The sequence below is a fragment of the Trifolium pratense genome, linkage group LG2, assembly GCF_020283565.1.
Source record: "Trifolium pratense cultivar HEN17-A07 linkage group LG2, ARS_RC_1.1, whole genome shotgun sequence".
NCBI lineage: Eukaryota > Viridiplantae > Streptophyta > Magnoliopsida > Fabales > Fabaceae > Trifolium > Trifolium pratense.
In genome coordinates, this window is record NC_060060.1 from 6,697,883 (window position 1) to 6,720,924 (window position 23,042).

General features: G+C 33.4%; 2 protein-coding genes across 6 annotated transcripts; both read right to left on the reverse strand.

The window, feature by feature from the left end:
• Positions 1-3,740: 3,740 nt before the first annotated feature.
• LOC123906660 (golgin candidate 6-like) lies at positions 3,741-11,974 on the reverse strand. 5 transcript variants are annotated; one of them, XM_045956619.1, is made up of 20 exons: positions 11,855-11,974; positions 11,644-11,708; positions 11,037-11,086; positions 10,816-10,943; positions 10,682-10,734; positions 9,475-9,621; positions 9,269-9,342; positions 9,109-9,178; positions 8,885-8,938; positions 8,675-8,770; positions 8,536-8,586; positions 8,380-8,466; positions 8,178-8,291; positions 8,012-8,083; positions 7,326-7,511; positions 7,080-7,183; positions 6,867-6,915; positions 6,564-6,629; positions 4,982-5,749; positions 3,741-4,458 (listed from the first exon to the last, which is right to left on the reverse strand). In XM_045956619.1, the coding sequence occupies exons 2-20, from the start codon at positions 11,671-11,673 to the stop codon at positions 3,907-3,909; spliced, it is 2,751 nt and encodes a 916-aa protein (XP_045812575.1). In that variant the 5' UTR covers positions 11,674-11,708; positions 11,855-11,974; the 3' UTR covers positions 3,741-3,906. The 5 variants fall into 5 exon arrangements, with proteins under 5 accessions (XP_045812575.1, XP_045812574.1, XP_045812576.1 ...); XM_045956618.1 differs by having other exon boundaries at positions 11,835-11,971; XM_045956620.1 differs by having other exon boundaries at positions 11,797-11,968.
• A 1,398-nt stretch (positions 11,975-13,372) lies between these two features.
• On the reverse strand, positions 13,373-21,184 carry LOC123906662 (CRM-domain containing factor CFM9, mitochondrial). Its single transcript, XM_045956622.1, has 4 exons — positions 20,928-21,184; positions 19,973-20,255; positions 15,333-15,734; positions 13,373-14,728 (listed from the first exon to the last, which is right to left on the reverse strand). Exons 1-4 carry the CDS (start codon positions 21,011-21,013, stop codon positions 13,616-13,618), a joined length of 1,884 nt encoding a protein of 627 aa, XP_045812578.1. The 5' UTR covers positions 21,014-21,184; the 3' UTR covers positions 13,373-13,615.
• Positions 21,185-23,042: the final 1,858 nt, after the last annotated feature.

Below are 23,042 nucleotides of genomic sequence, written 5' to 3' on the forward strand. Positions count from 1 at the left end.
ATGGACATAAATCCATATTGTCCTTAGGTCCTTCAAATACTAGCAGAACCGTAAATCCACAAGAAACAAGGTTAGACTCAAATTAGTTTAGCTAGAAATCATATGTAAAAGAATTAATCTAAATTTAAAGAGACTAGATCCCATCTCAACCATGATTGACTCCTTCTCTACATCTTAGTTCCAATTGATTAGATATAGGTTGTTATAATTCTAAGTGTGACCTGTTAAATTGTGCCCACTACAAATTCCAATCTATGTCAATTCTTTCCACTTAAATTAATTACACTAATTGTCTATCTTTCCTACCTGCAAAACAATATAAGTATATTACAACAAGTTTTTTTTTTTCATTCTTTTTCACAGATTGTCACTGATCAACCCATCCTTAAAATCTTAATACATGACTAACAACCAAAGGAACTTACCAGATGGTCCGATTTCACATTCTGATATAGTTCTAGTATAGAATCCAAGTAAGCCTAGTTTCATTTACTAACAAGAAAAATCTACATATTCTTTAACACAACCTTTTCAATTCCATTTAAAATCCCATAACTTACCTTAATTAAAAAGGGCCGAAACTCAACATCAAAAACAAAATAAGGTTTTCAATTTAAATGAATTCAAGCAACAACATGGACATCAAGAACAACAACAACAATATACAAATTCAATCGACATAACAGGGCATAAAAACCCGATTCCGAAACAAGCACAAACAAACAACAACAACACGTGTAGTAAAGAAAAACGGAAAGGAAGGAAAACGACCAAACCCATACTATTCAGAAACTTAAATGAATGGTTAAACCCCCTTCCCTTAGTTGGAATAGCAATTTATATACTATGAATAGAGACTAACCATAGTTTTTGAAATTTTGAGTCACAAAACCACAACCGAAAACCCTAAATTAAAAATCAAATGTGTTCACAACTATGATTAGATACACTACGATTAAAGATAAATAAACAAGAAACAAAATGGGGTTTTATTATACTACTGATACCAACCAAACAGAGTTGTTTTCTTCTTAGGGGTTGGAGGAGTAAGAACTAAGAACGAAGATGAGGATATTTAGTAAGAATCTCAAAACACATGTGATTCCTGAGAGAGCCGACCACATACCCAGTGAGAGGAAGCCAAACATATTTGGCTGCAATAAAGCTGAAGGGATTAACAAAATACATGATGAATATTGATGTTATAGTATTGGCCACCATTAGAGAGGAATATGCAATTGTAAAACCTTCTTCCCCTGGTATCGGCATCTTTATGATGAAAGAAACACTGAAACGCAGCTCGACAATAACCAACGATGCGTAGACCAAATAGCGTCCTTTCTCCGATAGCTGCTGAATGTGGCCTGTAACATGATGCACAGCAAGATAAGCTCCGAGTAAAATCAGATGAACAAAAGAGAATCCAACCAAAACATAAAACTTTGTCTTTTTTGATGGTGTTGGTGGTGGTGGGGCCAACAAGGATTTTGCATTTGATGCTCGAGCCATGGCTATTTTGCAATTATTAGGGCCAAACCCTACCTATCCTTTTTTATATTAAAATGGAGAACAAATGTACAGAAAAAGTAGCAAAAATTATCACAAAGATCGTGACTAATAAAAAAATATAAGATAAATACAATAAAAAATTGATAGGCTTAAAAATAAGAATAAACAGAATAATTTTACAAAAAAAAAATTATATAAAGATATAAAAAAAATAAGATGAATACAAAAAATAGATTATATAGAAATTTATACATAAAAAAAATAATAAAATAAAAAGATTATAGAAAGTGTAGTCAACAAAACTAATTATAGAAACAATTTAGAAAAATAAGAAGAAACAACGTGTAAATAGAAGTATAGAAATAAATAAAAAAAAACTCTATAAACAATATTAATATCAAGTTTACTAATAAAGTTAGTATCAAATTGTTTTTTTTTTTTTACAATGAGCTGGGGATCGAACCTAAAACCTATAACATACAACTTAAACCCCTCACCATTAGACTAAACCTAGTGGCTAAGTTAATTTCAAACTTATTACATTATCCTAAATATTCATAATAAAATTTTAAATTTTTTATTAAAAAATATACATGAGGCCATTATTTGTCACTGAAACATAAAAAATCGAATAAAAAAGCTTACAATAAATATCACAATAATTCCACTTATATGTTAACAATATTATATAACAAATTTTTAAATATTTAATTTAAAATAAATTTTCTACCTTAATATAATGACAAACTTAAATATAGAATTAAAGTCAATAGACCCGTAACTATTTGCACCGTGTTTAAGAAATTTAATTAAATATAGTTAATTTTCTTAATTTAATGTAAAACATGAATAAGTTTACTATATTATCTTCTATAAAAAAAACTTTCTTTTCCTTGGAAATCACATAAAAAATGAAATAAATGCTTAAATAAGCTTTCTGTTTCAAACGACACACATCTTAACATTCCATATCTTAACCTTTTCCTTTGCATTTTCACTATGCAACTATTTATCTGTATCAGATATAATTTCCACTTCTTTTTTTCTTACTATAAGATCATCATGCATTAGTAGTCTTTTTTGGGCCCTATGTTTGCTTATTTATAAGTCTTTAAGTTTAAGAGAGTTTGAATGAATGTGCAGTGAAGTGCGTGTTGAGGGATTGGAGCACTTGATTATGTTGATAATCTGATGAACAGGTCAAGGTTCACAGAGCAGGCTGATGCAATTACATTTGATGGAGAGGCAGGTATCATAAAGCATCTATTCGAGTCACATTCTTGTCACCACTCTCGCGCTCGCACACAGACACTCGTAGATGCCACCTAATTCATCTTATTAATGTCCTCTAAGCATTGTTTTGGTTATCTTGTAGACGGACAGGGTATACTTACACAGCCCAAATAAAATTGCCATCATAGATCATGAGAAGAAAAGAACCTTTGCCATCATAGTTTGGCATCACATTTTATCTACTTGAAATTCACATTAACATGTTATATATTCAAATAAGCCAGTATTACTTACTTTTGTCAATTTGTGATGAATCTTCAGTAATGATGTCGTGTGTGAACTCAGCAGCTATTGATACTGCTATTCTCTTGAAGCCATGTGAAGAGTGGAAGGGCTATCAAGAGCTCTCTACTGTTTCATCAAGCTATTGCAGTGGACAATTGGATCCTCGCAGAGTTCTTTATGGCTTTCACTGAACTATAATTAATGCAGTCAATCAATGGAGATTTAAAAAATATAGACTTAATTTTACTAATTATGTGTACAATGCATTAGTTTGTTCATATCTATAGTTCCTTTTTATAGGGTTACATTGCCTTGAGAGAGCAATTAGGTGTGCATGAATATTATGCTGATAAATAGATGCCTTAACATAAAGCCCTTTTTGCCCCTTATAATAATTGAGAGATGCTTTGCTTGATGGCTTGATGCCATGAAAATTTCTTAGCAATTTTTTCTGTGTATTTGTTAAGTGCCAATGAAATTCTTCAGAGAATGGAAAATGCTGATGCTATGTATACATTCCTATTGCTAAATTATGAAAAATAACATTAACCTATTTGATGACATCTTGAACATGTTTCTATCCACGCTTTTAACATTATTGCTTTATCTAAAAACGTTTAACAAAATACAACTGCTGGCCCTAAAAGTTTTTTCACAAATTTGATAGGTTAACATGAGAAAGGAGAAAGAAATGAAAACCCAAACGCAATAGAGACACAATTTAATCACACCTGAATATTGCAAAATATAACCAGCAAGAAATGTCTTGAAGAAATCATAATTTAAAATTCAACCATAGAATGTCTCCATTCTCCATAGATTGTGTTAGCTGTACAATTTAACATGAAACGTATAAAGTGAGACACAAATGAAAATATGTTACTCGGCATCTTCTTCATCTTCGAAATCTTCAGCAGCCCCAGCATCATCTCCAATGCCTTCAAGTAGTTTGTCAACATCCTCCCCCAACTCCAGCAACCTAGCACTAAGTTTATCCACCTTGCTTTGTTCTTGTCCAAGGCATACAAGCAGATCATTCAGTTCACCTTCGCTCTCCTTCAGAGCTTCTTCCCTTGCTTCAGCTTTTATTGCCTCTACATCTGGGAATGTTGAGTGGCCTTCTCCCCTCAGTGCTTTCACCTCATTCTCTAGATGGAGGTTAGATTGCTCAAGGCTATTGTATGCATCCGACAGACTCCTTAGATCACCTTCCGTCTTTGCAGCTAAATTCTGATACATAATTGCCTCCGATTCAATTTTGGCTTTTTCTTTCTTAAGCATCTCCAACCTTTTAGATGCTTCTTGGAAATCTCTACGGAGTGTCTCTATTTGAACTCTATCCATGCCTCCACTCACTCTTTGCTCAGACTGCAAACTATTACCTGTCTTAGCCAGGTCTTCTGCCAGTGTACCATTTCGAATAGCAAGATCCTGAGATTATGAAAATAAAAATAAAATAAAAATCACTAAATCAAAAACATATTAAGAATAGTCAAACCATGTTGATATATTTGTTAAAGAGAACAGGCTCATGTAGTCCTACACACTTCTTATTCTTCTAAGGGACTCTCATCACACATTCATGGGATAACATCAGAGAAATTATTATAGATATACTATGGTATTATTAACCAGGAAAACCGTCAGAAACAAACCTAACTAGCCGAACAAACCCGCAGAGATTTAAGTTTGACTGTGGTACATCATAGAAAACACTTATCCTCATACCATTTAAAAACAACTCCAGAATATCACATTAAGTAAATGACAATGCTATAAAAAACTACAGAATTAAATGTTCTGAAATTTGAAGGTTGATTTTAAAACATCTAACTTATACGTTGTTAATTAATAATTATACAGTAGTAGGGTAGACTACTTGAAAGGAACAGATTTATGACTTATCCTCATATATATACATATATGAAGAGGAATTGACAAGTATAAATGATACCTGAATCTCAGTGTGCTGCTTCTCAATAAAAGCTTTCAGCCGCTTTATATATTCAACCTCACTTTCACCCTTCTTCTGCTCTATTTCTTCTGGCACTACCGCTACCTTGGTTTTTGGACGACTATAAACCTCCACAATCTGTTCTCTAATATTTGCCTCCAGTCTTTTAACAAAATTCACAAAGTAAGAATCCAAGATTGAAGAAAGATTTGGATGGTCCATATTTTTCTTTTCTGACAAATCATTCTCATCTACATCTTGAATATCTGCCATGCTAGCTGCTGAAGATCTAGAGAATGATCTGTGTGTTAATGATGACTCCACGTTAGCGAAAACAAAACTCTTATGCATCTCATCAAATTTTAAGAAATACGAACTAAGTCCAATTTTCTGACTTATTATATCAACAATGGCAAATGCATCTTTTCCGTTATCAGTGGATTTGTTATAGATCACACATTCACCCAGCACAACTGCTGCGAAACCCCTTATACACACTGTTTCTGACAAATTTGATACTAGCTCAAGAAGATAAGTAAGGTGGGGTCGAGCATCTAGGAAGCAGTTCACTGCATTCGGGCAATCAGCTAGCCATGTAACCAGTAATTTCAAAATAATAGCTTGAACATATGAATTTCCTGATGCATTGGACTTTCCATCTTTGGATTTCATTGAAGATGCAATGGCTAAATATTTCACCATCCGATGCATTAGTGGCTCTGGAGCTCCTAAAGATTGCATGGGTGCCTCAATTTCAATTCGCAAAACCTGAAACATTTCTCATAAGATTTCTCTGAGCAGTTAAATTTCACTTCTTCCTTTCTACAATCTTACTATTCATACAATCATTACATATAAATGTGTGAAAGAAAAGAAAAATCTGGTGCAAAAGAAACCAAAAACAGGTAAACACTGATGTGGTATGGCTAACAGCATAAAGAACTCCACTCCGAAAAGAAAAAGCCGTAATTTTGAACTTAAAGGCAATACCATAAATTCTGAATGACGCGTACAAGAATAAAGTTCATTTACACAAGCAATACTATGAACAGTTTATGAAGGAAACCATACAAAAATAGCAAAAACAACATTTGGGTTATCCTTTAAGTAAATGCATAAGAACATTACAGAATATTACATTAAAAAATTCCAAAAGTTAGAGAAAGATGAAAATCATGATAGACTGAAGTAAATCAGATAGATATTCACCAAGTAAACATGCATTAACAAAAGGCAGGACTAGATCTCAAGTGAGGGTATCTATCGATGCTAATATTTTGTATTGATGAATAAAAAATTAAAAACATTATACACAGAATATTAAAAACCTTAAATTCGATACAAAATACCCATGCAGTAGAATGCATTTTTCTATAGTAGAAATCTATAGTTTATAAAGTAATCATGTTAGAATTTGAGATTTAATAGTTAATACATTGATTTGTATAAGACAAATTTAGTCATAAAGCAAATTATTTAAGCATAAAATTAATCAGAATGTATTCTGCAGTCCTAACATCTGCTAAAACTGGTTGTAAAATAAAGCTAAAAAATACAATGAAGTGGGGAATTATTTGCATACCCTTTCCTTGCATTGGAGATTGTCCTTCAGTATATGTGATAGAACGCTAGCGGCTCTGCTACAAGTCTACATATTTAACATAATGTTAGCCAGATAATTCATACCAACAGTGGACTGTCGTTATACAAGAAAAAAATATCAAAACCCAACATAAATTGTAATTTTTTTTAATAAATATAAATATTATAAAAAACGCTACAAAATAATAGGTTGACATTTTTTACAAAATAAATATTAAGTTTGATGTAAAATATAACATACAAATCTGAAATATATATAAAGAAGTATCACATATTCACATACCTCAAGATCACCATCATTTTCACCCAAAGTAAGACCATGTAATAGCATGCTGAAAGAGAAACAAATAACAAAATTAATAGTGATTGAAGAAAGAACATTAACGGAAATGTTATAATTTAGAAACAAACACAAACAAGAAATGTTGTATAAAAAAGTTAAAGTTAAAATCACACATAATAAGCACGGCATTAAAGCACCACCAACAAAACAAACCTTCCAAAAGACATATTGACATCCTCCTCAAGGAATGAATGATTCATGGAATATGGCTGAGGAATTAGTGTAGACGCTAGCATTGCTTGGCCATCAGTGTTTTGCTGATTTAGATAAGGTTAATCATAAAAGAAAAATTAAAATAGAAGCAGAAATGAAACATATGTAGTCAAAAGCATTCATGTGCACTAAATAAAATGTATTAGCTCTTAAATGATATAATATGTATAAGTGTGCATAACCTACCTCACAAAAGTTTTTGAAAACATAATCAGCTGCAATGAACTCTTGCATGCTAGAAGACCTCAAAATTATTCGAAGTATAGAATTCAGAGCAGGTTCGACTTGTGGCTCCTCTCCAAGAACTTTGCTAGCAAGAAGATCAAGATTCTTTGAATCTCCAGCAATCAAGTCCCCAATGCATCTCAATGCCTAATAAGATAGAGTTAAACAACAAAAAATTACCAACACTGTTCATGCTTCATAATAATTGAAATTTTCATACCAACTAGGCATTTCAGAACAAAGAAAAATTAAATTGGATGTATCGAATAATTTATAACCCAAGTTACACTCATTTTGAAATGGGGGGAGTAATATTTACCATGGTCAATGATGAAAACAGCAACAACTTGGTAAGATTATTACTCTTACTGGTCAATATTATATATATTCATTCTCATATAATCTAAATTCTAAACCATTTTGGTATCTAAATTTTAAAAGCATGATATTATATAAATTATTTTATAATGAAAACTATTACTATGATTTTACATTCAAAATCACAAAGATAATCTTAAATAGTTTTCTACTACAAACAAATATTAAACTAAATTTACAATTAAAATATAAGATCAAATAATTAATTAAACAATATTTTATATAAAGAGCTGATGTATCTATACATTGTGGGAGGAGTGTTATCTTACCTCACAGCGAACTGGAACGGGTACCCATTGGCTTTCAACACCTAAGATCAACAAACTGTCCAGTACCTTTTTCTACACCCAATTCCATAAAACAGCAGCGTAAGATCACCAGAAACAAATTGCTCTTTTATGCAATCATCGTAATAAGTCTGAGATTTTTACAAACCTGAACCAGAGCTGCCTTATTTGTCTTTTTATTAGCATCTTTCCCAGGATCAGACTCAGAACCTCCCTTTAGTAACAATTTAATGGTTTCTAATGCACTGAGTAGATTGATTGTCTACTGGCATGGTGTTTTATAACAAGAGTCAGATATAAGGGTCCACTAATAGCATAAAGTTAAAGTAAAAAATTTGAAAGAATCCAACCTTTTGTTGAGTAAAAGAGTAAGAACTTCCTCTTAGCTTCAAAATCAATATCAATGAATCAAGTCCTATAGTCTCTCTGAGTAGCACCTACACCGCGCATAGTTGAATCAGTACCAATCAGCTATAAACTTAATAAACACAACAGAATCAACAAACCTGATTGGATGCATTGGTACGAATCAAATTGTTCAACAATTCAAGGCAGTCCTGAAAAGTGACCAAAGAATTATTTAGACCAAAAGCTATATAAAGCAAATTGAATACGCACTGTTACATAAGAGTAGCCATGCCTCACCTGCACAACTACACCGCCATCTGAATTTCCCTCCTCCCTTATAATACTGAATATTTTCTCATATGCACCTTCAAAGACAACAATCTTTTGGATCTCCTGTAACCGTTAAATTTACTTAGATGACCAAATTTCACCGCATAATGAAAGAAAGAAAAAAGTTAAGAAAAGGTGAAGTGGGAGAAAATATTTCTGATAGAGCAAAAAGGTTACCTCAGCTTCACGGGTCAGGTGAGTAAGAAGCAACAAGGCCTCATTCCTAATCACCTGGAAGGTAATTCTTGATCAATTTTCCATTATCAATAACAGCTAACAATCAACAAGTACTTATGAGAGGAAAGGTTTAAACTATTTCATTTTAGTAGACATATGACGAAGATCAATAATTAAGTTCAAAAAAGTTTTTTAGAGTATTAGAAAGTTTTCGAGTCTTGAACCTCACGATCCATAAGCATGTCCATTAGCCGGGTTATACCACGCGGGATGGTCAATATAGTTTCCTGTAACCTGAAGAAGAAGTCAGCAAGGGTCCTTTCCAAGCAAGATGATATAACAACTTCAGGAATCAAACTACCATGGAAACTATTTAACTTATACCTCTGTCGAGAATTAGAGAGAAGGGCAGTCAATATTTGCAGAGTATAATATCGCACATAAAAATCATCCTCTTCCTGTCAAAGTATCCCAAAGGAAAAGATGATTAAGAAACATTATGACTAATTTCATAAGCCTAAAAAATCAAGGATATTTTCAGCAATATAATTGAGAATTCATCCCATGGTTTTGAGAAAGAAAATTCTTACCAACAAACTTAGAAGAAGAGGGATACTTTCTTCTTCTCTAGATAGTAAATCAGTATTCATCAAATCTGGCTGAACTTCATTACTTGATCCTTTTGAATGATTAATGGGAGTCAATGCACTGACAAGAGTTTCCAATGCACCACGAACCTGCATAGATGTAATTTAATTACCAATTAACTTGCCACTGTGATTTGTTATATTAAAAGAAAACGGTAGACATATAGAGAAAGGATGGTTGATGGCTACAGGAGAACAAGGATTGGCAGCAAAATTTTAATAATGAATTGTTTTAGTTCAATAACCGCAAACAAAAAACCTTCACAATCTAACTGAACCAAATCCACCAATAAATGAGATTAGCACAGTCAATACCCAAGACAGTAGGTTGATGATTGGAGTGAGAGGACACCACTGATTAAGAAGGTGTACATGAAGAAGAAAAAGGATGTGATAAAGAATCGGAACCCATTCTTGCAAACAGAAAAGTAACTAGTTAAGCAGTTAGGACGGTCAGTATGAAGGGTAATAAATGGGATTAGGTGAATGAAGCATAGGTATTGATGAATTTGGGAGAGTTCAGGTCTCTTGAAAATCCTAGAGCATTCTTTCATTCATTCTTCTCTATAAAATTTCATCATTATTCCTATTCTTTTATCTTGCTGGTTACAGAATATGGATTCTAGGAATTCGGTTAAAAAAAATTACTTATTTTCCTATTTCTGATCCAGTTTCTATCAGACCACTGCCTGATGGTGATCTAAAATAAAATGTCTTCAAAAGATACTTCTATCTAACAAAAATAAAGACTGCTGCTTATTATAGAACCCATGCATGATTAACAAACAAATTTTACTATTTTAGAACATCAAAGGTCTGCAATAAAGTTAACTGACCTCAAGCCAAATACTGAAAATTAATACACTAAATATGGGATCATATGAAATTCCTATACATATGATAGATATATGTAAAATTTGACTACAATACCAACTCCAATTTGATAAATAAAAAGAAAGTCATAAATTAAGGACTGTATGCAAGTCTATATTAAGCACGGTGAACTGGGTTATGAACCTATTAATCAACCAACTTGATGGTAACAAGTTCACAAATTTAAATTAATTTTTTTTTCAACTATTGTCTTATCAACTTAAAGAAAAACAACAAAAATAGATGGTAAACATAGTGGGAAAGAATGTTTTGTCACCATTTCAACATCATGACGTTCTTCCTTTAAGACGCCTAAGATTATAGGAAGGCCTGAAAAGATGCATCAAACAAATTTCATAAGACAAAAGAAACAAAACGAAAACAACTTTTTTTGAGAGAAACAGAATATACCCATTGCCCCAAATGCTAACTGGAAAGCTTTATTTTCGGAGACAACAGCCTGAAGCTCAGTAATAGCATTTCTCCTGTCATCTGGGAGTTTCCCATTGTTTATCCGGTCAAGCAACCTCTCAACATACCTATGGATATATAACATTGACAAGAAATATAGCACTAAGTATAGCTTATCAAATGGATAAAAAAATTATTAAAAATGAAAAATTTAAACTTACCTATCTTCATTTGAAGAATTCTCGTTGCCAAAAACAAGCCCAACAACACCCTAGGAAAAAATGAACACATTAATGTCTTTCTAAACAATGATTAATTACCCTAACCTAGTCATGCCCACTGTAAATTACAGAATGAAAAGGCCCTGAGACGGATTAACATCTTAAAATTACAAACTTTACAACATTAATAGACTAATTAATTTGTAAACAATGACTAGTTACCCTAAACTAGTCATGCACACAGTAAATTGCAAAATGAATAAGCACTAAGACAGATTAACATCTTAAAATTATAAACTTTTCAAAACTAATAGAATAATTAATTTGTAAACAATGATTAATTACCCTAACTTAGTCATGTCATGTCATCCTACTACTGTAGATAAATTGAAAGATGACTGACTAAACACCAAGACGGATTAACATCTTAAAATTATAAAGTTTACAAAATTAATTGATTAATTAATTACCCTAATCAAGTTGTGATCAGTGTAAAATGAATAAAATACAATGCAGTGAAACAGATTAACATGTTTAACTATAGAATCTAGAAAATGAAATTGAAGAAAGTAGTTAGGATCGAATATGTATGTATGTATGTATGTACCTTGTAACCAGACATCAAATCCATTTTCATAGCTGAGAGAGAGAGAGAGAGAGAGAGAGAGAATCCTTGAAAATAAGAGAAAAACAAAATCTGAATAAAATTGATAATAAGAATCGAAATATATTGACTATTGAGGATTGATTGATGAGAAACCTAGAAAATTAGAGATGGATGGAAGGAAAGGTAAGTACCGTCGGATAATAATTGGTACCTTCAGCTTTGATTTTGAATCAGAAAGAAGAATCAAACTCCAAAGACTAGAAGAAGAAACAAGCGTTCGTGCAAAACCAAATCGAATGAGTTATGAGTACACGCAGAAACAAACAAATTTGATTTTTTATATTATTATTATTTATTTATTTTTCATCTAAAATACAAACTGTTGGATTAATCAAACGGCTGTAATTTTTCTGTGGAGGATCTAAAAAATATTCATCTTTCAATTATATGTTTTTTTTTATTTATGATGTGAATCGTTGCGGAAACAGATTTATTTTGTTGTTATTAAAGTTGGAGTTCGACCAAAAAAAAAAGTTGGAATTCGACCGTCCACAAATTTTAGCTCAATCGGCAAAAATGTCAAAATTATTAGTGTCGAACGTCAAGATTAGAGTTTGAATCCCGGTCACTCCATTTTGTATGTGTAAGTTTTAACTGATTTTGTCATATTTCGTGTATCAACCAAACAAAATTGGAGTTCGATGGCGAAAACATAAGTAAATAATGACCAAAAATTTGGTTTGAAGCTTTGTTCTTCATCATTTTGGTGTTTTTGGTTGTTCACACTAGAATATAATAATGTAGTAGTAGTGGAGTGGGTACGTACTTGGACATACAAAAGCACTTTCTCCAAATTAGTGTGAAAGTTGAGTTGAGGTAAAAAATGAATCGAGAGGTTGAGATTGTGACATGTGTGTTCAACATAATGAGTGTATGTTCATGTGTATTGTAGTTAACAATGGTATCAACACACATGATAAATGAGGTTGAGATTTATATCTATGTCTAGAGTTGTCAATTTCATGCACAAGAGGAGAGTCAACCGTTTGGAGTTTGGACTCTCATAGAGCTTTTTAGTTAAGAACCCTGAACCACAAAAACTCTACAAAAATATCTTTTTAAATGAGGAAAAAAAAAAGTATTTTTACTCAAAAGCATGCATTTCGACGGGAAAAACTGTATTTTTGGATTAAACAACCAAAGTGTCTTTGAGCGGGAAATTTTCTTCCCAACATTATAGTGTTTTTCATAGAAAGTGTTGATGCTAATACTCCAAATCTTAGTTGAGCCAAAATTTGGTTTGAACTTTTGTTCTTCATCATTTGGTGTTTTTGGTTAATGTAGTAGTAGTAGTGGAGTGGGAAAAGTATTTTATTTACCCAACTCACTTAGGACTATCTTGAGATTAACATGTAATGTACTTTACTAGTAACAAATAAATTCCACATCTCTCTAAACTTCAATTGATTAAATTCAATTTCTTTGACACAACAAAAAAAAAAAAAAAGAAGCTATCTTATTTAGCATGTAATAAGAGAACAATCCATAGAGCTCCACCTATAATATGTCAAGTACATCATGACTAGTAGGACAATGACAACTTGGGGAGTTCAGCTGGTTACTTTGAGGAAAGAATAACAGCAAGAGGAAACTTCATGAGAGAGCTTATTAAACAGGCTACATTAGGCTTCATACCTTGATGGTTTTGTTTGGACCAACCAATAATTTGTTCGCACGGAACTTTTCCCACCCCAGTAAATAACTTTGGATGTACACGTCTAGAATAAACACAAATTTTATGTCGTCCGAAAGGACACATTTAGACAAATTATGTTTGTCAGGAATTCAGAGTCATGTGTGAATTTTTAGAAATGCCGGATGGGGAAGGTCGCTCCAAATTTGTTCAAGATGTCTACATCTCAAACAAAGTTTTAAAAAACTACAATGAATTATGGTCTTGCATTTACTAGGGCTAGTCACTGTCCCAAGCCTCATCTGCCTCCTTTGGTGATCTCTTCTTATGGATATCACTTTTGACCATCTTACTATTTTGACTTGTAGGATAGTCCTTATCATCAGCTCTTGAGTCCTCCTCACCATCTGATTGAAACATCCACTCTTCTGAATCGCTGAAGGCATCAATGGATTCAGGTTTCGTTCTGCGAATTCCTTCTTGCCTACCTCTCACACTCTTTGGTGCACTAAAATGATTACGATATTTAGCAGAATCATCAATCTTGCCCTCATCGTCACTGCTGCTGCTCTTGTAGTTGCCACCTTTGGCCCGTCTCAAATGTACTGAGTCGTTTTCCTCGTCATCAGACTCCCACATTGCATTTTCAACATCACTAAGTGTACCTTCTGATTCAGAATCTTCTATGGCAAAATTCCTCCTAAATTTAGCTCCACTGTGTCTGCTCGGACCAAAATTAACTTGATCGTTGCCAATACCGATATTATTATTGTTCCTCTCTCTTCTCCCCCTACTTTCCTCGAACCTGCCTCTAGCTTCATAAGAGCCATCAGAAATGCTGTCAATATCACTATCATCTGCAATATCATCATCGTCAGAACGAGCATTCTCTTCATTGTCACTATCAGTAGTCCGATGCCTGGGATGTATATTCTGTCGAACCCTTGAGCCTCTAACCTCACCATCATAGGCATCATTTCTAGAATCATCCAATCTTCTGAATCTTCCACCATACTCTTCTCTATTCCAATATCTAAGCCTTCCAAACTCTTCTTGTTCTTTGGCCTCTTCAGCTTCATATTCTTTATCTGCAGCATCCTCTATATCAGCGATGAATCGATCTAGCTCTTCCTGATCACTATCCGCAGAAGGATCTGACTCCCCCAAACCTTCGTTAGGTTCTATTACTGACGGTTTGTCTCCACGGAAGACATAAGGGCTCCCCTCTTTCTTGTCAATGGCGTTGAAGAATGTAGAAGCCACTCTTTGGATGCTGGCCATTGCAGTTGGATCCTCCGGATTTACTCCCATCCGCCGCAGCTGCTGCTCTATTTTCTTTATGTTTAGCTTCTGAGATTCTAGAGCTTGCTCAAATCTGGCCTTGAATAGGGCCTGTATATAACAACAGTAGCAAATATGTTATTTTTGGCAGTATTCAAGTACTTTATATAGATACCAATACTGTAACCAGGACCAGTTTTTTCGTCCTTGAATCGTTAAAGCCGTCATCTAAGCATAATCATCATTTAAAATAAGAATTAACAGTCATTTTATTCCTTAAATATGTGAGGCGGTGTCACCATAGTTCCTGAATGCATCACAATTACAAAAACGTCCTTAAAATGTATCTTCTAATAGTAATTTGATGGACCAAACTAGTTAATGGAAGACACATTCAAGGACCAACCTAACTAACAAAAATATTTGAGGACCAAACTGACTAACGAGAAACATATTCAAAGACGTGTTTGTAATTTTGATTAATTTAGGGACTATAACGATAGTGCCTGATGCATTCAATTACCAAAATGGTTGTTGTTTGTTTACTCTTTAAACTAAAGCTAAATGATAATGAACAATATTGGAACTTAAATATGACAGTTTATGCTTCTGAAGTTAAGCCTTTGGCGTCTCAACCACTAGAGGCAGAGCATTAACTCTGTTCAGATATGCGGGAAAAAAGTAAGGCAACAAGGAATATGAATTGTAGTCTTACCTTCCTCTTTGTAAGCGTGTTAAGAGGTATCAAATTTTTGGGTTGGCGATAATTTCTACCACGGAACATAATGATTGTTTTCACATTATGAACGTTTAGCACGATGCCACCGCTCAATCTTGCAAGCATTGAAGCCATTTCTTTTATTCTTTCCTTGGGGAAGTTGTCACAACAAACTTGCACAGTTTCATGAAACTTCCAATGGAGATGCATATTTTGCACAACTCCTCCAAAGACTCCACGAACACCGACAGGAACATAATTCTTATTCTTGAATCCAATTTTTTTATATGCCTGAAGTTGTTCAGGTGTTAAGAGCTCCGGATCATGTCGTGGAGGAGGCAGCTCTGGTAGTTCATATTTCTTGAGCTTTTGTAGTAGCAATGCAATTTTCTTCTTCGCCTGCAACAATAGGTTAGGAAAGTAAGATTTAACCGAATGATCATATAACGAGCACCTCAACAAAATCAAACAAAAATAATATCACACAGTTCAAATATATACAATGTTGCCACAACTTGAAAATTTTCATTTCACGGTTATCACATGTACACTAATGGTTAAACAATCAAAGCCAATAAAGTTGCTGATTTTTTTTTTTACAATGATAAAGTAGCTAAAATAAAACAACTACTTAAATCAAAAAAGGAACATTCAATTTCTTCGATGAATAAGCAACAAGAATCTTAACCACTACACATGTGCGCTCTCTCAAACACACACAGTAGTTATCAAAGTAACCCTCCACTATCAACCAAATTGTGCTTCCAAGAGGAAACTGTGTCTCATAATTTTGAAACAATCACCAGAACTGCCATACACATTTGTTATAAGTTGTGACCATGGAAACTCATGAGCTTGCCTCGTTTTGCACAAACATCAAAGTTCAGTCATTTCAAATATAAGCCAATTCTACCTACCACTTTCACATAAAAGCAACATGCACACATAATCACTTTTTCAAAAAGAAAATCTTTTAGTATAGCTTTTACAATCTAAGATCAGTTTGAATAAACTTCTCAATGAGCCCCTTTTGTAAAAAAGAAAAATTAATAGAATCTTGCAATAGCTATGAGTGTTACAGGAATTAATCATTAGATAATTGTTTTATTTTAAATAATAGTTTACTTTATGTCATTTACTCTTTTAGCCTTGAGGGTTGTATTTAAAGGCAATGAGCCTCATTTGAAAGACAATCAATGAATGAACAAATATCTCTTCTCTCAAAAAACTCTTATTCTATTCTCACATAGTTTCTCATTTGTACCGAATTCTATTCAATTCATTAGAATTCCTACTTTGAGATTTGATTCTCCCGGTTCGTCCCTAGAATCTATTTTTCCCGTTACAATTGGTATCTAGAGCCTTCGATTTGGCGCGTTAATGGCTGCGAAATACAAATTGGTGAAAATTTTGAGTGTTAGGAAGTGGAAGAAAAGATGGAAATGGGTTTGTGTTTCGTATGTGATAAACTTTTTACCTTGGAATATCAATTGATGCATCATAAAAATATTCAAATGATAATGAAGGAAGATGAAGAAGATGGTGGAAGCAGAAAGTGAAGGTCTCCCTCAATATGAAGTTTCCTCAAATGAAAATATGCAATATTCTGCTGATAATCTTAAAATTGATTTCCATGAAGAAAGTGTTGTGCATGGTGAGTGGTGACATGTCTAAAGCAGTTGTGAAGGTAACAGATGACAACTTCCCCAACATACATCAATTTATTGATGTTATTTCTGTAGACCTAGTCCCAAAATTCGGTGATGAAAATAGGGAAAGGGTTCTGTCGATCACTCTCGTACCAGCTAGGTCCATAATTTCACATAACGAACCCTTATATGAGCCTTTTCAATTCATGTTACTTAACCAACCCTTGTCAAGCTCTGTTCTCCCTATAGACAGTGAAGGGTCTTCAAGACAACAATTGTACCAACCTCTAAGCAACATTAGGGAGCACCCACCGCCACCAGAACCACCCGATAAGGTTGTCATTCTGGCATCTTCACTCAATTTGTCTCTATTGGTTGCCACCGCAAAGCAATTTTCAATGTTTTTTTTTTTTGATGAAGCTAAATTAGCCCACCCAAATTGGCACTAGAGAGAATCGAACCTCAGACCTCAAGAGGAGCACACTCCCAGGTCCCAAGCCAATACCAATGCACCAACCCAAGTGGGTTAACAATTTTCAATGTTACAAACTTCACTCCAACTGTTTGATAAAATGCTACATAGCTGCTTGGAGTGCCATCATCAACATGTGCATGAATAATGAGCAGGTTGTTGCTTTTGATTTGTTGAAAGACATGCATAGGATGCCTACTACCCCTGGTGATTTTGAAGACAAGCACATGCTTTGTGCCGCTCGGTTGCTGGACATGCTTAATCTATATGCAATTAATCATGAAAACTGTGCTCAAAGTGATCCTATAAATAAGTTTATAATTGAAGAAATTAAGGTTTTGAACGAGGTTAAGTGGATTGGTCTTCCAAATTTCATGCCGCAAGCTGCATTTCTCTCTTTACTCCAGAGAAAGCTTCAAGTGTCCACTCAAAGAGCATGTGAGAAACTGATTGCAAAACAGCATAATTCAATCCAATATGTGATGGAGGCTATTGAGTGTGGAAAAGCAAAGGTAACTGAACCATTACTAGATGGATTATGCATCAAGGTTCCAAAAGTGTTGGCACCTCCTGAACCACCACTTGTTAACACTTGCAATTATTGCAGTGATATTTTTTATGATGGTTCTAGTTCTGTTTTCGCAAATATTCACTGTTATTTTGATGATAGTGCAGGGGTCAGAATATTTGATTTTGTTTCTAAAGCTGGTGGTAATGAAATTGCTTCACTGCTATCTTTCATGAAGCTCTAAACATATCCAATTGACAATAGTTATGAATTAAATTCGCATGCTATTAGAAATTTCACCTTTGAATGTTCTGTTATGACAATTGATGATGCATTTAGGAGATTGTCATTTTTGTTGACTGCATTTTGCTTTTGAAATTGAAGTTTTTGTTATAGTTCATGTCATAGGAATTAAGCATTTTGTCCATAGGAGAATGAGAAAGCCAATTGGATATGTCTGCTCACTCATTGTTAAGGAAACTTTCAATAAGTTTCTATCACATTGGATGATGGGTTTAAAGTCTATGATGAAGGTATCATCACTTTGTCTCTCTTTATGAAGAATAAAGACTGTCATTGCTATAGTTTTAAGGGTATTGTATTTGGAAATATTTTTGAAGAATCATGGTTAAAAGTATTTAGATTACACAAGGAAGCTTTTGTTGAAATGAGAAAATTAGTTTTGCAGCATGTTGTTACTATCAGAAAAGTACTGATGCCAGTTTTTGTTGGGATTAAATTGATCAACAAGTGCTTTACTCAAGTTTACCTACAAGGACCTCAATTGTGCTTTGTCTATATAGCTAAGTTCAACAAAAATTTGGAGGCTACTACTTGCAATTTTCATATGGCAGCTTGAGTTTCAAGATGTCTACATTGGGAGCTACTTGAATGCCCTTTTTTATGATGATTATAGTTATTCTTTGGAGGATCATCATTGTTATTTTGATCACAGGGAATGTTTAATTGATGCTGTTATATTTGCTTTTAAAATGATGGTGAGAACTTATGGTTTTATGTTGATGATGGTTATGAGTTATGGTGTAACAGAAGACTTGTGGGAAAAAGCTAACTTGGATAATGGAAAGAGCTTGAATCATGTCTATAACTCTCTTGCTTGGAAACTATGTGTAGCACCACTTTATGTTTCTTACTGCCATTTAACAAAGGATTTTCTACTAATCTTTCAACACACAAAGTTGGTAATTGTTTTACATAGGAAGATGATCTTAAAGGGTAGTTTTCATGCTCCTAAAGTTTTAACCAAGTTGAAGGATTGGCTTCCAAAGCACGGATATCGGAAGTTTGTTGTTAATGTTGATCTTGTTGAGGCTATTCTACAGAGGAAAATGATTCAAAGGGGGAGTGTTCATGTTTCTTTAGTTCTACTCAAATGGAAGACTTTACCTCCTAAGCACGGGACTTGGAAATTTTCATCCTTGAGGACAAGGATGTTTGAAGGGGAGAGTATTGTTACAGGAATTAATCATTAGATAATTAATTTATTTTAAATAATAGTTTACTTTATGTCATTTACTCTTTTAGCCTTGAGGGTTGTATTTAAAGGCAATGAGCCTCATTTGAAAGTCCCGAATTATATTCTCTCAAAAAACTCTTATTATATTCTCACATAGTCTCTTATTTGTACCGAATTCTATTCAATTTATTAGAATTCCTACTTTGAGATTTGATTCTACCAGTTCATCCCTAGAATCTATTTTTCCCGTTACAATGAGCCTTTTAACCAATACTTCATCGTATACGTTGAAATTAGTTTCCACATCTCAGTTTTTTCAAAATCTCTGTTAGTTAACTATGAGCCTTTTAAACCATGAGACTATTTTAAAGCTTGAGTTAAAATCTAATTCAAATTGAACCAAAATCATAAATTTGAATGCATATATGAAAAGCTTACCCCATCTTAAAGCATTATATGAAGTAAAAACATGGATTACAAAATGTGCAGTTTAAAAAAAACAGTTATTAGAAGAGTTGCTAGATAATTTACTCTTTTTAGATTGTAAACGAGCCGCTCCTCCTCAGTCATAAGTTTCTTCTTCAATTTGTTAGCTCTACGAATCTCTCTTAACGTCTTACCAGACTCCTTCTGCATTCTTCTTTCCACCTTGCTTCGCATACTCCTTCCTCTCGTCGTTGACATTCCCCGACACAACGATCCATTCAAAAGATTCAACGGTTTAACATAACAATACAATCTAACTTTATGGTATGCTTCAAATTTATCATCAATGTTTCCTTGCTCCATTCCTTGTCCTAAAGGCACAACATTTCTGAACCAAAAAGATAAAAACATTGAATTAAATCAACATTTATTAATCCTATGAAATAACAACTAATAATTGTAAATCAATCATAGGGAAAAAAACAACAACCATAGACAAGAAACTAATGTTGCCCAAAATGACAAAACATTCAAACAACAAAATGAAGCACGGACAATCCTCGGATTAGGCGTGTCCCGGTGTCGGACACCAACATGACAATGACACTTATGATTACATTGAATTATGACATTTTCTCAAATTTTTATCGGTGTCGACGTGTCGGTGTCCATGTAGTGTCAGTGTCCGTGCTTCATAGATCAACATTGCAACTAACAAAGGTAAGCCAATCATAGGGGACAAGAAACTAATGTTGCTCTAAAATAAAATAAAAACATTGAATCAACATTTCTCAATCCCATCAAATAAAAAAACTAACAAATGAGAATAAATAACAGAAACAAAAACCATATACAATAAAACTATGTTATTGGACAAAAATTAATGAAACAAAATTGAAAGAAAGGTAGTGTGTGATAATAGTGAGAAAGTTGAGTAAGAAAGAAAAGAGGGTGAATTTAGTAAAAATAAAAACTTTAAGGGAAAATATGAAAAGGGGTTGAAGGGTTTACGAGATTGAATAGAAAATTGAAGGAAAGATGAAAATTGATTGTTAATTACCTGAAGAGATTGTTTGGTTGAAGATGAAAGAGAGATGAAAAGGGTTTGAAAAAGCAATGTCTCTGAAGATTTCTAACAGCAAACATAGTTTGTTTCGGTTCAACAAATCACAGAGTTGAAATTTGTGATTCTGCGTTTGACATGAATGAGTGAGGGCTTTTGCAAATGCAAGAAAAAACAGGGTTTTGAGTCTTGACTGATATGGATTTTCACTTTATTTATTTATTTTTGAATTTTTTACATGTTTTGTTTCCATCTTTTAAGACCAAAATTTCCCCTTGTGTGAAAAACTATTATGGCTCCGTTTATCACGAATTAAAAAATAGTGATTTTTATCTAAAATAATATAGAGATTAGTTTTTACTTTTTAGTGATTTTTACAAAAGTTGAATTTACTTTGTGATTGTTTATTATAATAAAAATTACTTTTTTAAAATAAAATAATCTTTAGTTTGTTTGGATACAACTTATAAAAGTGATTTTTTTAATTACAAATAATTTTCTTCTTTTAACATTTCTTTTTTCTCTCCTCTAAAAAAAATCTATTATTTTATAAGCTACTCTTTATGAAGAAAAAAAAAACTGAAGTGAGAGTAATAATTATGGGGTATAAATTGAAAAACATTGTATTGAAAAGTGAGAATGACATTCATTTTGAGATAAAATTTTATTCCTAAAATGAGACTTATTTTAGGATGAAGGGAGTATTTTTGTTATAAGTGCTTAGGGTATGTTTGGTTGTGAGAAGAAAGTGTGAAGAGAGAAAGAGATGAGAAATTAAGAGTATGAAAAGAGAGAAATAGAGTAGATTTATGATAATGTTGAGAAAAATGACACTTATCATTAAAATGTAATTAATTTTCAAAAAAAATTTTGGATACAATTTTAACAATGTTAGCATTTGAATGCCATTACATAAAAGACACGTTGGGAGTTTGGTTTAGCAATATGACTGAATTTCATATTGACATTAAAAATTTTCACACTGAAAAAGGTCATGCTAACAATATATATAGCTGTGGTTGTCACACTCATCCTATATGGTTTTCATATTAAAGGTTATGCATGCATCCATTGAGAAAGATGCATTTAAGTGGAATGATGAGGCTGAATCGGCGTCAGTATTTGTTGGGACATTTCTTTATTATTCACGGCATGCACTCACTAGTGATCACAAGAGCTTTAAGGAACTCTTTACACAGGTTGGTTATTCAGACCCCGGAACAGCAGCAGCATTATTTATCCAAGTTATTGGGTTATAACTTATAACTATGAAATTCAGTACGTATAAGCCAGGCATGACTAATGTGTCTGGCTGCTGATGCCTTGTTTGTCACGTTCACCAACTCCGGATTCCTCATATTTGTTCCACCTCAATTTTTATTTTTGGATGAATTAAAGCATCAATTAATGTCTGATCCTGTTTTAATTGGAATTGAGTGATCGTTGTCTATCTGACCCTGCAGCTCTTCCTGAATTTCAAGTGGTGGATGGCTTGTTGCTTAAGCCTGGCAGGATCTGGATTTGTCCCTAATCATGTTTGGGAAGATGTTTCAATGGACTTTATTACAGGCTTACCACTTTCTAAAGGTTGTATTGTTGTCATGGTAGTTGTGGATCGTATCTCAAAGGGGACTTTATTACCACCGGGTTCACTGCATACAATACAAGGTTGCTGCCTTAAGGAGAGTGTGTGTATGAGTATGACTATGTGTGATGCAAAGATCTTTTTTATTGAATTGAATTGGATGAGAGGATTGGAGATTTGTCCAACGCTCATCTCAGCCCATACTCTTCTACTTCACTACATCATCAACCACATTCATTCCACACACTACCACAAATTTCATCAAAATTAATTAATTAATGATCTAAATTTAGTGGCTTGGTTAGAAGATCTAATGATAGTTTCATCCTTGGTTTTTATGGGAGTGTAAGATGGTCAAACATTCTCTATGTTGACTTGAGATCTTCCAATAATCCCAAGCCTCTTGTTCAATTACATGAGCCTTGTGTCGCTCTTTCCTCTGCATTATTGGCAGATGTTTTAGGTGTCTCCTTCCTTAGGGGGTAGTTTATTGTTTGGTTTTCACATTCTTTTATTTTCGTCATGTA

Bases quoted from the DNA above. Each gene is read 5' to 3' on its own strand.
- LOC123906660 (XM_045956616.1), bottom strand. From the start codon at position 11,673: ATGAAAATGGATTTGATGTCTGGTTACAAG. The intron at 8,771-8,884 runs GTAACCTTTTTG...TAACGGTTACAG, and splicing joins ACCTGACCCGTGAAGCTGAG to GAGATCCAAAAGATTGTTGT. The intron at 6,916-7,079 runs GTTTGTTTTGTT...TTTCTCTTTCAG, and splicing joins GTCAATATGTCTTTTGGAAG to CATGCTATTACATGGTCTTA.
- LOC123906662 (XM_045956622.1), bottom strand. From the start codon at position 21,013: ATGTTTGCTGTTAGAAATCTTCAGAGACATTGCTTTTTCAAACCCTTT. The intron at 20,256-20,927 runs GTAATTAACAAT...TTTTTGGTTCAG, and splicing joins CAACCAAACAATCTCTTCAG to AAATGTTGTGCCTTTAGGAC. The intron at 14,729-15,332 runs GTAAGACTACAA...TGTTATATACAG, and splicing joins ACACGCTTACAAAGAGGAAG to GCCCTATTCAAGGCCAGATT.